Source organism: Stomoxys calcitrans, chromosome 1, assembly GCF_963082655.1.
Source record: "Stomoxys calcitrans chromosome 1, idStoCalc2.1, whole genome shotgun sequence".
Classification (NCBI taxonomy): Eukaryota; Metazoa; Arthropoda; class Insecta; order Diptera; family Muscidae; genus Stomoxys; species Stomoxys calcitrans.
The window spans coordinates 53,858,119-53,874,260 of NC_081552.1; the positions used below are offsets into that span (position 1 = coordinate 53,858,119).

Genomic DNA, 16,142 nt, shown 5'->3' on the forward strand with positions numbered 1-16,142 from the left:
CGAACACTGAAGTGAATATTGCAAAAGAGCTTTTCGAGAAAGATTCAATTCCCTTTGTAAACATAGAAGAAATATTCGAATTCTCTGAAGTAAAAATTGCATCAAATGAAAAATCACTTATTTATATCGTCAATGTACCGACTACGAATTTAGATTCCTGCAGTAAACTCTTGATTAAACCCACTAAGAGTGGGGATCTTATTAATAAAATTGATTATAATGAAATACTAGTTTGTAAAAATGAATCCTATGGGATCCTTAAACCATGTAAATCTTTCAATAATCTGACTGTTTGTAATTTAAATAATGTCAAAAGAATAGAAAAAGAAAATTGTTTGTTAAATCTTTTAAAAAGCGTAGAAGCAAACTGTACTTTATTGAGACATAGCACCACCCCTACAGTAGAGGAAGTCTTGCCTGGGATGATTCTACTAAATCAATTCGATGGTACCATTCTCATCAACGACGAGCAGTACAATCTTACGGGAACCTTCATAATCAAGTTTCAAAACGCTTCCATAACAATTGACAACGAGACATACAACTATTTCCAAACAACGTATGCCGAACCATTATCTGCAATCCTACAACCTAGATCTCCTGGATCAAAAATAGAAGAAGTAACCACTTTGGAATTTGTAAAAAGGATCCATCTAAACAATACAAAAGCGATAGAACTGTTGAACATTAAAAACAAATGGAGTGCGGCCGTGCATTTACTCACAATAGCTGCAGCTCTCATTCTGGTATTGTTCTTGATAAGAAGAAAGCAGCGCCCATTGATTGAAACCGTTAATCTAGCACCTCCCAATCAACTATCAGTTCCGACATCGAATTCAACAAACTTTCCAAGAGACGTACCAAGATTATCTCAGATACCTTACTTCTAACGGTATTACGATCGAGGACGCTCGTAACTAAGAGGGGAGGTGTTAACATCAAAGATGTTTGCTGGGATGTCAGCCAAACAAAAAATTCTTTATATTGGATTTCGATACCAAAAAATTGCTGATTCTATTGATTAATTCATTGACCGCTGTCAGTCAACATTGTCCGCCTGCAACAACAAACAGTGAACCATCATGATTTGTAAGCAACAATATGAAATGGTAATGGTAATGAAATGTAAGCATTTCTACAGCTAACGCAAGGGTCAACAATCCGTATCCACCAGTACCGCAGATCAACAGCAAACACAGCAAAGCGGGTAACCTGACACCTCATGACGACAACAATAACAAAATCGTCAATCAGCAAGAAACCAATAGCAGCACCAGCAACAGCACCAACCAACAGCAGCAGCGCCAACAGCAGCACCAACCAACTTCAACCTAAGTTTAAGATTTTTGATTTAGTTCTGTAAAAGCACTCAAATTAATAAAAACAGAAATTTAGTAACTGTTAACTTGTATAAACATCGTCTGAAAAATGTGGAATGTATATCCGCATTAATCATACGGAATCGTTATTCGCTTTATCCTAATAGCATAGAATTGTTATCCACGTAATCCAAGGAAAGTGAAAGTTTTAGACATATTATCTGAATAGGCTTAGAAAAGTTATTCGCATTATTCGGATATTTTAGTGTTTTTATCCACGCTTTACGCATAAAAAAAATGTATTATTATAATTACTAAATTTGTATAGCATATGGTTTTTATCCAAACAATCATAAAAGCACATAACTGTTATTCGCGTATGGGTATTTGATTAAATTCTTATCCGCGCTTTGAATATTTTGAATCGTTATCCATTTTACTTGTATAATTTGGGGTTTTGTTTTAATCAATCTTGATTTAGTATATGTTTTTTTTTTGTTTTGTTTATTTTTATCCTAATGTTCAAAAATAACATCTTCGGTTTGCTGTTTATTACTATTTTTTTGACTCCAAAATTGTAAAATAAAAAAAACTATTTAGTCAATTCATTCAATATTTATTTACGAACATATATTTATGCAGGCAAGAATGTTCTGCCCTCTCAAATGAAAACAATTTTTATACCCTCCACCATAGGATGGAAGTATACTAATTTCGTCATTCTGTTTGTAACTCCTCGAAATATTCGTCCAAGACCCCATAAAGTATATATATTCTTGATCGTCATGACATTTTATGTCGATCTAGCCATGTCTGTCTGTCTATCGAAAGCACGCTTACTTTCGAAGCGATGAAGCTAGCCGCTTCAAAATTTGCACAAATATTTCTTATAAGTGCAGGTCGGTTGGGATTGTAAATGGGCTATATCGGTCCATGTTTTGATATAGCTGCCATATAAACCGAGCTTGTGACCTTGACTTCTTGGCTGAAATTTTGCATGAGGAGTTTTATTATGACTTCCAACAACTGTGTTGAGTATGGTTGAAATCGGTCTATAACCTGATATTGCTGTCACATAAACCTATATGGGGTCTTGATTCTTGAGCATCTAGAGGGTGCAATTACTATCCAATTTGGCTGAAGTCTTGCACGACGTGTTGAGTTATGACCTCTAACAAATGTGCCAAATATGGTTCAATACGATCCATATCCTGATATAGCTGCCATATAAACCGATCTGGGATCTTTACTTCTTGAGCCTCCAGAGGGCGTAATTGTTATCCTATTTGGCTGAAATTTCGTACAACGGCTTCTCCCCGGCCTTCAACATACGTGTCAAATATGGTATGGTGGAAATCTCTATTTTACTTCTTGAGCGCCTAAAGGGCGCAATTCTTACTCGTATTGTCTGAAATTTTTCACAATGACTTCTACTGTGGTCTCCAACATTCAATTCATTTATGGTTCGAATCGGACCACAACTTGTAATAGCTCCAATATTATTGCAATTCCTTCCTTTTATCCTTTGTTTGCCTCAAAAGAGATATCGGGAAAAGAACTCGACAAATGCGATCTATGGTGGAGGGTATATAAGATTCGTCCCGGCCGAACTTACCACACTTTTATTTGTTATATTTAAAAACAAACGTAATTTAATAAAATTTTTCGATAAGAAATGATTCGCGCAAGTGGTAAAAATAGCTTATTTTGGAATTTGTTTATTAGAGTGTCTCGAATAACGGAACGTTTGTTCAAGCATACTAATTTCAAAAAATATATCTTATCAAATCGCAGCTAAACTATTAATCACAGCCTGTCAATGCGACCCGCTCTAATGTATTTACGTGCTAGTTCAGTATTATTATTTGTCTAACTGAAAGTGATAGTTAAGTTCACCATACACACACTCACAATAAATGAACGAGCAAGCAACTGAAATGAAATTGGCAAACAACAAACACAACATTAGAGCACAACCACAACAAAAACCACCCAATACTTTGAGTACAATCAAGAAATTTAGGTTAACTTTTTTTGTTGTTTCGTTGAAATAGAAGTTCAATGACCGCCTATCAACAGATACGCTGCTGATAGTTTAGGGTAACAGGGATGCATAGTGGTGATGGCGGTGGAGCATGCGGTGCAAAAGGAAACATTTCTGGGTATACTACAAATACAGGTAAATTCCAATTTACTCGGGTATATTGGTACGGGAGTAAATTATGGACCCATATACACAACTACGCACTCCCACACACATTCACCTCGTCTAACTCCCTCACCTTCGCTAGTCGAAAAATGCTAGCAACCACAAAACGTACATGCATTCCATCGAGATTTGTGGTTAAACGATAACAAGCAGGCGGTCAGCCATATTTTTCTGCCCCACCACAGATATTAGGAACACAAATTTCTCTTCCATATCATTTAACTGTCAATATGCTTTAGTGTGTAGGTGGCAGGATATTTGTTGGTAAGACAGGCGGGTGGGAGATTGTAATTACGGAGAATGTACGTGTACGCATTTTGGACTCTTCTGTGTTCTTTAGTCACCCATCACTTTTAATTGTGAAAAGGTCAGTCAACTTCGTTAGAGAAATGAAATGATGGTTGGTTACAGATAAATAACTAGGTGGATATTTGGCCAAGGGAACAAAATTCTTTACGAAAGTATGAGGGAAAATGAATACGGATGAATTCAAGTTATTATTGCTTGGAAATCTAAATTCATCCAATATCTAGTGTCCATCAATCTAGTTATCTATCCTCCGAGGACTACATAGTCTCTATAAATCTTTATATTGTCTATATGAGTCTGTAGTGGACTAAAGTAACCTAATCCCGTAATCATCCACTTAATGCTGATTGCAAGTGTTGGTATTGAAAATGATATTCGGATAAAGTGGATAATTCATCTTTGCGTATTATACCCATACAATACAAATAAATCGAATGAATTCTAAGCTCTCTGGTAGAAGGTAAGTAATTTATATGATCACAATTCAGGTATTAGATGATTGAAATGCTGCAAAATGGTTATTCACTTCATCCGGATACCATTTACTTATTATTCACGTTAGCCGGATACGATTTATTTATTATCCACTTTTTCCTAAGACCCTTTAATGAGTATCCACGTTATCCGGATATTATTTATGTGTTATCCACGTTATTTGGATACCATTTATTTATTATCCACGTTTTCCTCAGACCACATTTTTCTGCGACCGTTAAAATGATAATTCAGGTTATCCTGATACCGCTAAATAAGTATCTACGTCATCCGTAATAAGCGGTGACCGAGAAATTATTTGCCGGCTTATCCGGATACCCATTAAGGATAATCCACGTTGTCCGAATAGCTTTCAATGTTTTCTCACTTTATCCGGAGGCGTTAAATGATTATTCACGTTAACCGGATACCGTTAAATGATTATCCTCATTATCCGGATACAGTCATATAATCATCCACGTTATCCGGATACCGGTTAATGATTGTCCACATTATCTGAGTACTGTTATTTATTTAATGTTTACTCACTTTATCCGAAGGTGTTTAATAGTGATGGTTTGCGTTATTCGGAGGCGTTAAGTGATTGTTCATGTTATCCGGACACGGTTAAATGATTATTGACGCTACCCGGATACCGTTAAATGATTATCCTCATTATCCGGAAACCGTCCAATGATTATCCACGTTATCTGAATACCGTTAAATGATTGTCCACATAATATAGATACCACTATATGTCCACGTTATCGGTATACAGGTCAAGAATTATCTGGCACCGTTAAACGATCATTCACGTTGAATATCCAAATTATCCGGATACTATTAATGTAAATTCGTGCTACCCGAATAACGTTAAATTATTATCAGAGTTATCCAGATACCGTTAAGTGATTATTTGTGTTACCGAATACCGTTAAATGTTTATCCACGTTTACCGGATAAAGATTATCCACGATATTCGGATATTGTTAAGAGATCATTCATTTTATTCGAATACCGCTATAAGATTATCCACCCTATTTAGAAAAGACCATTCACTTTATTCAGATACCGTTTGACTAATAATTATTCACTTTATTCGGATAACGTTTAACGACTATCCACGTTATTCGGGTATTGTTAAATGATAATTCAGGGATACCATTAGAAAATTATCCACGTTATCGGGATACCTTAAAATGCCTATCCATGCTATCCGGATACTGTTCCAGGATTATCCAGTTTATTTGGGTACTTTTAAAAGATCATTCACGTCATTCGGATACAGAAATAAGTTTATCCACCTTATTTGAATGCCCCTACATGATTATCCACGTTATCCGAATACCCTTAGTGTCATCCGGATACCGCAAAAGGATTTTCCGCCATGTTCGGATACCGTTAAATGAATATCCACTTTATCCGTATACCGTTTATCCTAGACCTGAAGATACCATTAAGAGATCATTCACTTTACTCAGATGCCGTAAGAAGAATATCCACGTTAAATGACAATCCATGTCATTCGGATACCGATAAATGATTACCTGTATACCGTTAAATGATTATCTACGTTATCCAGACATCGCTGATTATCCATACTAGCCGGATAACCTTGAATGATCATCAATGTTACTCGGATTTCGTTAAATGATTATTCACACTATCCGGATAGTGATAGAAATTGCTTGCTTTTTATCCATAATTGCATGGCAAGTTGATATTTTCACCCTCAATGTGCAAATATTTGTGGAATGACAATGTTATCTGTGTAATTTGTATAACATATTTATTTATTGGCATAATCTGTATAAGATAAATTATTATCCCAATACCATGTTATTATTGTAATCCTCATTGGGTAGGAGGTGTAACCTTACATCATTGTCCATAGCATACCCATATTATCCGTATACCATTTACTTGTTCCCATATTATCTGTTTTCTATAATACCATCCAGAGACAAAGGATTATTTTTGCTATTTATCGCTATACCTACAAAGTTTACTCACCAGCTAAGACTCTTCCTATTAGACGTTCCGTATCGTCTATGGGTTTTGCATTAGCAAAGAGATCTTCGCGTGAGCCGACTGTCATATTGGACAGCCAAGGGTCGGGGCTATCGTTTGTTGAGGAAATCTTGTTGGATTTGTTTGTTTCAAAAAAGGAATTAATATCTTAATATGGCAATGATTGCAGTAAGACTTTGTTTGTGTAGAGAGTCTCCTTCTTTTCCAATCACCTAAGAAAGAGTGGCAGTTGTTTTTGGCAGTAGTAGATTTTACAATTAACTTGAGGTTTTCACTTAGAATTAATTTGAACTTTATTGGCTTCAGATATTTTCAATTTTCACGGATAACTGTTGATTAGATCTCTTGTCTTATTTTGAAAATTTTTAATGATAATATGGCACCTTTTGCTTTTATTTTGTTATATAGTAATTTTAGAAAATTTTCGAATTTAATTTTTTTCTAACTTTTATATATCGCAAGTGTTTGAACTCTATTTTTTGTAGAATTTTTTTTTCTAAATAAATTCACTTTTATTTTTAGTAGTATCACACATATGTTTTCTTTTATTGGCTATGTTGTAAGCGAATTAAGTGATTTTAAGCTCAAATCAGATGTTTTTTACGGGTTTTATTTTTTGTCAAGTCTTTATGCATTTTCATGAACTGGGGAACATTGTAGCAAATAGAAACATCGTTGTGTTTATATCCTCATGCCGGTTGGCTTTGCTAACTGCAGCTGAGCATAATATTTTAAACTATGGCAGAATTATGGTTGAACTAGTTCGTTAATGACACTTGTTGGTGGTTTTTTGCTAATCGCTTGATTTTTTTTTTTTGTATTATTATTGTTTTAATATGCCGCTGTAAACAATTTGTACGTTTTGTGTTTTTTTTTTGCGAAATTAATTATCCGTTGACCCTAGCTCGATGCTGTTGCATGGATAGACGAATGTGGAATAAAAGCATATGGCAGCATGTGCTTACAACATGTTAGAATCACTATTAGAATGTAGCAGTACCTACCACCACAGCCTGACTCACAGTTGTTGGTGTTGTTTTTCGATTAACCCCAACCAGTTGCTTTTCAATCGAACAACTTTGTTTTGGTTGTGGGTTAGGGCAAAAGCTTTCTGTTCTTTTTGCTTGGTTCTATTGAAAAAATGTATGGAAGCTTTTTTTGGTTGAATGGATATGTGGGATGGTGCCAATTTTGAGGGTTTTATTTGCAAAAAAAAATTGTGAAAGAACAATTTTTAGAAAATTTTGGTAATTTTATTGTGAATTGTAAAATTCGAGCAAATTTTCTATGGAAATAAAATTTTGGCAAAATGTCCTATGGAAATAAAATTTCACAAAATTGTCAAAGAAATTGAAAATAAAATTTCCATTAAATTGTGTATGGAAATATAACTTTGGAGAAGTTTGAAAAAACCTTGTTATACTTCTATATACAAACCTTGTTTGTTTGTGCCCTATTTTTATCCCGTGACACAAATTGGGCACTGAATGGGGGAAGAACCTCCCCTTACATTAATTTTTCAAAGTGCCAGATCTAGAAGTTTGGTGGAGCGATTCATGCGAAATTTTGTTTGCACTCTTATGCAAAATTTGCTATTCAAATTTGGGGTGGGACACTAAAGGGGACTGTTCCACCCCCCAAAGCCCGCCAAATGAATATACAGACCAATCTTGTCAATATGGGGTTCGTAGGGAAGGTATTTGAGAGTAGAAAACTAATCTGATATCCAATTGTTGAGGGTATATGTTTGGTGTCCACCACACCCCCAAAAAATCCCTCCGAAACCTAAGATTTTTTCCGACAAATATGGCAATATGGGGTTCCCTTCGGGACCAAATGACTGCTGGGGCCGCTTCATTCCCATAACACCCCCCGAATAAGAAAGGAGGTGCAGGGGTGAAACAATTATCTAAAGAAATAAAAATATTTTCTATAGAAATAAAACTTTGACAAAATTCTCTGGAAACTAACATTTTCAAAGAAATTTCTATAGGAAAAAAATTAAAAAATAAATTGTTTTAGCGCTTCTTTTGGTCACAAAATGATTTAAAATTTTATAGAAATAGAATTTTGAAAACTTTTTATAGAAATAGAATTTTCAAAACTTTTTATATATATAAGATTTACAAAAAATTTTATGGAAATAAAATTTTAAAATTTTTTATAGAAGTAGTTTTTTACAAGTTTCTAGAAAAATCAAATTTTGACAACATTTTCTTTAGAAATAAAATTTTGACAAAATTATCTAAAAAAATAAAATTTTGACAAAATTTTCTACAAAATAAAAATTGGACAAAAATTTCTATAAAAATTAAATTTTGACAAAAATTCCTGTAAAAATTAAATTTTAACAACATTTTCTATAGAAATAAAATTTTGAGAATATTTTCTAAAGAAAAAAATATTGGCAAAAATTTCTTAAAAAAATTTTAATTAAAATTTCTATGGACATAACATTTCGACCAAATTTTTGAGGTGAATAAAAGGTATACAACATTTTAATAAAAATAAAATTTGACAAATATTTTTATTAAAAAATGTATGCATTTTAAAAACAACTTTTGAGAAAATTTTCGAAAAAATGTTGTAAACATATCTTCCACAAAATTTTTAGTAACAATTAGTTTTATAAAACTTTTTATAAAACTTTGTTACAAAACTTTTTTAATTATTTTGATCACAATATTGAATGAAAAGGTTAAAAATTTTTTTCACAGCAATAATTATTTTCTAAAAAAAATTCGATTTTCTAAAAAGCAAAATTTGACAAAAATTTAATAAGAAAAAATGTTGACCATTAAAATACAAATTTTTTTTAAATTTTTCAACAAAAAATCGTATATATAACAAGTAAAAAGGCGTTAAGTTCGGCCGGGCCGAACTTTGGATACCCACCACCTCGGGTATATATGTAAACCACCTTTCATCAAAATTCGGTGAAAATTTCATACCTTATACTCATATACCTCATACCGATCTGAACTATATACGACACGGATGTCGAAAAGCCGAACATAAGTCACTGTGTCAAATTTCAGTGAAATCGGATTATAAATGCGCCTTTTATGGGGCCAAGACTTGAAATCGAGATATCGGTCTACATGGCAGCTATATCCAAATCTGGACCGATTTCGGCCAAGTTGCATAAACATGTCGAAGAGCCTAACACTAAGCACTGTCACAAATTTCGGCGAAATCGGACAATAAATGCCTCTTTTATGGGCCCTAAACCTTAAATCCAGAGATCGGTCTATATGGCAGGTATATTCAAATCTGGACTGATCTGGGCATAATTGAAGAAGGACGTCGAAGAGTCTAACAAAACTCACTGTCTCAAATTTCAGCGACATCGGACAATAAATACGTCTTTTATGGCCCCAAAACCTAAAACCTAGATATCGGTCTATATGGCAGCTATATCCAAATCTGGACCGATCTGTGCGATATTGCAGAAGTATGTCAAGGGGCTTAACTTAACTCACTGTTCCAAATTTCGGGGACATCGGGCAATAAATGAGCATTTTATGGGCCCAAAACCATAAATCAAGAAATCGGTCTATATGGCAGCTATATCCAAATTTGAACCGATCTGGACCAAATTGAAGAAATATGTCAAAGAGCCTAACACATCTCACTGTCCCAAATTTCAGCAAAATCGGATAATGAATGTGGCTATTATGGGCCTTACACCATAAATCGGAGGATCGATCTATATGGCAGCTATATCCAAATCTGAACCGATCTGAGCCAAATTAACGAAGGATGTCGATGGGCCTTACACAATTGACTGCCCCGAATTTCATCAAAATCGGATAATAAATGTGACTTTTGTGGGCCTAAGACCGTAAACCGGAGGATCGGTCTATATGGCAGCTATATCCAAATCTGAGCCGATCTGGACCAAATTAACATAGAATATGGGAGGGCCTAAGACAACTCACTGTTCCAAATTTTAGCGAAATCGGACAATAAATGTGGCTTTTATGGGCCTTAGACCCTAAATCGGAGGATCGGTCTATATGGCAGCTATATCCAAATCTTGACCGATCTGAGCCAAATTGACAAAGGATGTCGAAGAGCCTAACACTACTCACTGTCCCAAATTTCAACAAAATCGGATAATAAATGTGGCTTTTATGGGCCTTAGACCCTAAATCGAAGGATCGGTCTATATGGGGGCTATATCAAGATATAGTCCGATATAGCCCATCTTCGAACTTAACCTGCTTATGGACAAAAAAGAATCTGTGCAAAATTTCAGCTCAATATCTCTATTTTTAAAGACTGTAGCGTGATTTCAACAGACAGACGGACAGACGGACAGACGGACGGACATGGCTAGATCGTCTTAGATTTTTACGCTGATCAAGAATATATATACTTTATAGGGTCGGAAATGGATATTTCGATGTGTTGCAAACGGAATGACAAAATGAATATACCCCCATCCTTCGGTGGTGGGTATAAAAATCAACTTGGGTTTGTTTGTCGGTTTGTTTGCTTGTGTGTTCCTTATAGACTCAAAAAGGGCTGAACCGATTTTCTTGAAATTTTCACTGATGGTGCATAATGATCCCTTGGTGAAAATAGGCTACTACGTTTTTTGATATCTGAAGGGTGGCGGACCCTCCCCCATACCGTAATTTTCAGAAACGCCAGATCTCCGTGGAGAGTGGTGCGATTTAAGCGAAATTTTGTGCACCCATCTTATAGTATCGGATGGGGCACCTAGGGGGACGGCCATAATCCCAAAACCTACCAAATATATATTTAGACGAATCATGAACAGAAACACCCCTAAATCGGGCATATTTACCGACCATGGCAATATGGGACTTTAATTAAAGGTATTTGCGAGTAGAATACGAATTTGATATCCAAATGAGGGACAAAGTTTCTGGGGATCCACCCCTTTTGTTTGGGGGGCCGCCCCCTCCCAAAAACACGCCCAAAGAGGACATATTTATATTTATACATGATATAAAGTCATTTACAAATAAAAACTTTCAATTTCAGTACATTTGTATGTACTTTATTAGCCAAAAATTATTAAATTTGTCGCCATCTTACACAACTATTTTCCAGTGTGGAGAATGTCTTGGCTTGAGGTGCGTAAACCATTTAAGCCTGTAATATCCTTGTCTCACAAAATTCCTAATTATTATCCATTCCTAGAGATGTGCGATAGGTAAATACCCAAAAGGGTCCGATCTGGTCGATATTTAACAAAAAGGTTTAGAGGGGTACCAAAACTGGCTGTACAAAATTGCATCAAAATCGGATAAAAAATTCTCCTTTTATGGGCTCAATACTCTATATCGGGAGATCAGTCTATATGGCAGCTATATCCAAATATGGTTCGATCTGGACGATATTCAACAAAAAAGCTTAAAGGGGAACTCGCTGTGCCAAGTTTCATCGAAATAGGATGAAAAATTATCCTTTTAGATGTTCATTACACTATATCGGAACATCGGTCTATATGGCAGCTATATCCAAATATGGTCCGGTCTGGATCACATTTGACAAGAATGGGTAGGGGTCTTCCAGAACACAATGTGCCACATTTCATCGAATTCGGGTAGTAAATGGATCTTTTATGGCCTCAATATCGTACATCGGGATATAGGGTATCCAAATATAGTCCGATTTGAACCGCACTTCACAGAAATTGGAAGGGGTCTACCAGAACTCACTGTGCCAAATTTCATATATATCTAAAATCCGATTTTATGAGGTCAGAAGGTTAGTTTTATATACAAAAAATTGTTTGGAAAATATTTTTATACCCCATATATCTGCAAAATTATAAATACCCAAAATAAATACTCAAAAAGGTATTTATTTGGTATATACCCAATAAATACCCAAGTGTTGGATATTTACCAGGTAAAAACCCATCTCCATCCAATCCACGTCCGATATAATATGGAAGGGGTCTACCAGAACTCACTGTGCCAAATTTCATATATATCTAAAATCCGATTTTATGAGGTCAGAAGGTAAGTTTTATATACAAAGAATTGTTTGGAAAATATTTTATAAAATTTTCTACACAGAAAAATTTTTCATAAATTTTGCTAGAAACACATTTGACAAAATTTTCTATTAAAATACAAAATTTTGATATCAATTTTTATTTCCATTGGCAACCCTCCTAGAAGTTTCTTATTCAACTTGTATTGCGTCCTATGTATATATTATCACTGTTTTAGCACATTAAATCATTTGCAACTCATACAAGCCTGATGCTAAAAGCTTTGCTTTGGCGCTTTCGCAATTTTTGCAAAAAAAAAAAAATGCTTTAACACTTCTGACATTGGTGGTTTGTTTACAATTGCTGAAAATGGAGCTTTCATATGTGTTAGTAAAAAGCTGTGCATAACTTTTAGCTCTCACTCTCGTTATATTGCTTTCTCCCTCTCTTTCGTGTTTCTCTCATTTGCTATATATGGCGTCCAAGTTCCGTTTTCCGCTTTAACAATATTTAGTCTATTCGAAAGAAAGCTTTTGTTAATAACAACAAAGCTATTCGTATAGCAGGATTTTTACCATATGGGTAATTCCATGATTTAACACAAAGATTATAGCTCCATAGGGAAGAAAGCTTTAAAATGAGGTGAATGGGAAATGCGAAATAATGGAAAGTTATTTACTGGCAAATGCTATAACAACTGCTTTTGCATTTGAACAAGTTATGTTTTATTCAAAATTTTATTTTCATAGAGTTTTTGATTTTTCTGTAAGGGTTTGGGCTTTTTTTTATTGTTATAATAAACATAATACTGACCATTTTGTTTTGAGTTATTTTTTTGCCATTTCCTTTATCGCCAGCATTTATGTTGGCATTTTTATCAGTTTTTTTTTTGGCCACAAAGCCATCTCTCACTCGGGTTAAATGACCCGTGAAGATGTCAATGACATGGTGTAGGTGGAACACTACAGCTAAGAGCATATTTCAAGGACTCACTAACTCCCTCCTCCAACTCCCATAAAAGCCAGCAAGACAATGACAATCATAGAATTTTGTGAATGTTATCCTTCATTTACAGCCATATGAAGATGGGCATATACATACATACGAATATTCGTAAATACATGTGTGTATGTGTGAGTGTTTAAGTGGGTGAGTGCCTACACAAATATCTCTGTATGTAACAGTTGAATGTGACATGTGTGTTATTTCAAAATATTATCCTTTTTATACCCACCACCGAAGGATGGGGGTATATTCATTTTGTCATTCCGTTTGCAACACATCGAAATACCCATTTCCGACCCTATAAAGTATATATATTCTTGATCAGCGTAAAAATCTAAGACGATCTAGACATGTCCGTCCGTCTGTCCGTCTGTCTGTTGAAATCACGCTACAGCCTTTAAAAATAGAGATATTGAGCTGAAACTTTGCACAGATTTTTTTTTTGTCCATAAGCAGGTTAATTTCGAAGATGGGCTATATCGGACTATATCTTGATATAGCCCCCATATACACCGATCGGCCGATTTAGGGTCTTAGGCCCATAAAAGCCACATTTATTATCCGAATTTGCTGAAATTTGGGACAGTGAGTTGTGTTAGGCCTTTCGACATCCTCCGTGAATTTGGCTCAGATCGGTTCAGATTTGGATATAGCTGCCATATAGACCGATCATCCGATTTAGGGTCTAAGTCCCATAAAAGCCACATTTATTATCCGATTTCGCTGAAATTTGGTACGGTGAGTTGTGTTAGGCCCTTCGACATCCTCCGTGAATTTGGCTCAGATCGGTCGAGATTTGAATATAGCTGCCATATAGACCGATATCGCGATTTAAGGCCTTGGTCCCATAAAAGGCGCATTTATAATCCGATTTCACTGAAATTTGACACAGTGACTTATGTTAGGCTTTTCGACATCCGTCTCGTATATGGTTCAGATCGGTTTATTTTTAGATATAGTTAGTGTACTTTTAGTATTTGGTCCAAATCGGAACATATTTTGATATAACTGATATGGGACATAAGGTATAAAATTTCCCGAGGTGGTGGGTATCCAAAGTTCGGCCCGGCCGAACTTAACGCCTTTTTACTTGTTTGGCATTTTCATAATATCTTTTTCTTTCTTTGTATGCTTGTCGCTGATTTTGATGTGTATTATTAGGTATAGATTTTCGTACTTTTATAAGTGTAGCTTCTGGTTGACCCAACATTTAAATTAAATATCAATTAAGAGTAGGGTATAAAGGAAACTTAAAAAAGAATTAGAATAAATAAATTTTTTAACTAGGTTCCACTTTTCAAAACTATCTTCTAAATTTGTGTAATATCTTTAAAGAGGCGAAAAGACTTCGAAGAGCCTTCAAACATTGAAATCAAAACGTTGCATGAAGTCAACATTGGTTCCACACTGCAACTCTTCCCATTGATTGATGGGACAAAGTCATTTAACCTTTCTGCCATTATGGAGCGATTTCCTGTTCCATTCATTTAATTCAATAAGAACCCAAATGTTTAAACATACGTTGATTTCTTATTCGATTTCAAAGAGATTATCTCCTTATAACAATTTTTGAACTTTTTTCCTTGGATTATTTCTTTTTCCAAACAATTCTTTTTTCATATTTTTTTCCAAGCATTGCCAATGTCACAAACATTTTTCAAATGTTCTGTTCATTCTGTTCTTTTTATACCCACCACCGAAGGATGGGGGTATATTCATTTTGTCATTCCGTTTGCAACACATCGAAATATCCATTTCCGACCCTATAAAGTATATATATTCTTGATCAGCGTGAAAATCTAAGACGATCTAGACATGTCCGTCCGTCTGTCCGTCTGTCCGTCTGTCTGTTGAAATCACGCTACAGTCTTTAAAAATTGAGATATTGAGCTGAAATTTTGCACAGATTCTTTTTTCGTCCATAAGCAGGTTAAGTTCGAAGATGGGCTATATCGGACCATATCTTGATATAGCCCCCATATAGACCGATCCGCCGATTTAGGGTCTTAGGCCCATAAAAGCCACATTTATTATCCGATTTTACTGAAATTTGGGACAGTGAGTTGCGTTGGGCCTTTCGACATCCTTCGTCAATTTGGCTCAGATCGGTCCAAATTTGGATATAGCTGCCATATAGACCGATCCTCAGATTTAGGGTCTTAGGCCCGTAAAAGCCACATTTTACATCCGATTTGGATGAAATTTGGCACAGTGAGTTGTGTTAGGCCCTTCAACATTCCTCGTCAATTTGGCCCAGATCGGTTCAGATTTGGATATAGCTGCCATATAGACCGATCTTCCGATTTATGGTCTTAGGCCCATAAAAGCTACATTTATTATCCGATTTTGTTGAAATTTGGGACAGTGAGTTGCGTTGAGCCCTTCGACATCCTTCGTCAATTTGGTCCAGATCGGTCCAAATTTGGATATAGCTGCCATATAGACCGATCCGCCGATTTAGGGTCTTAGGCCCATAAAAGCCACATTTATTATCCGATTTTGCTGAAATTTGGGACAGTGATTTGCCTTAGGCCCTTCGATATCTTTCTTCTATTTGGTCCTGATCGGTTCAGATTTGGATATAGCTGCCATATAGACCGATCTTTCGATTTAAGGTTTTGGGCTCATAAAAAGCGCATTTATTGTCCGATGTCGCCGAAATTTGGGACAATGACTTGTGTTGGGCCCTTCGATATTTGTCTTCAATTTGGCTCAGATCGGTCCAGATTTGGATATAGCTGCCATATAGACCGATCTCTCGGTCTATCAATGACTTGTAGTTATAAGCATTTGGTCTAAATCGGATGATATATATAGA

The 16,142-nt window shown here is 35.3% G+C and overlaps 1 protein-coding gene across 5 annotated transcripts in view; it reads right to left on the reverse strand.

The window, feature by feature from the left end:
- LOC106090298 (ecdysone-induced protein 75B, isoforms C/D) overlaps positions 1-16,142 on the reverse strand; it is a 456,620-nt gene that overhangs the window by 278,140 nt on the left and 162,338 nt on the right. The window contains exon 1 of one of the 5 annotated variants that reach the window (XM_013256451.2): positions 6,325-6,475. The exons of the other annotated variants lie outside the window; for them this stretch is intronic. Coding sequence (XP_013111905.2) covers positions 6,325-6,409 — 85 coding nt within the window. The 5' untranslated portion in view covers positions 6,410-6,475. Of the gene's footprint in view, positions 1-6,324; positions 6,476-16,142 lie in introns of those variants that run through there. 5 annotated transcript variants of the gene reach the window in all.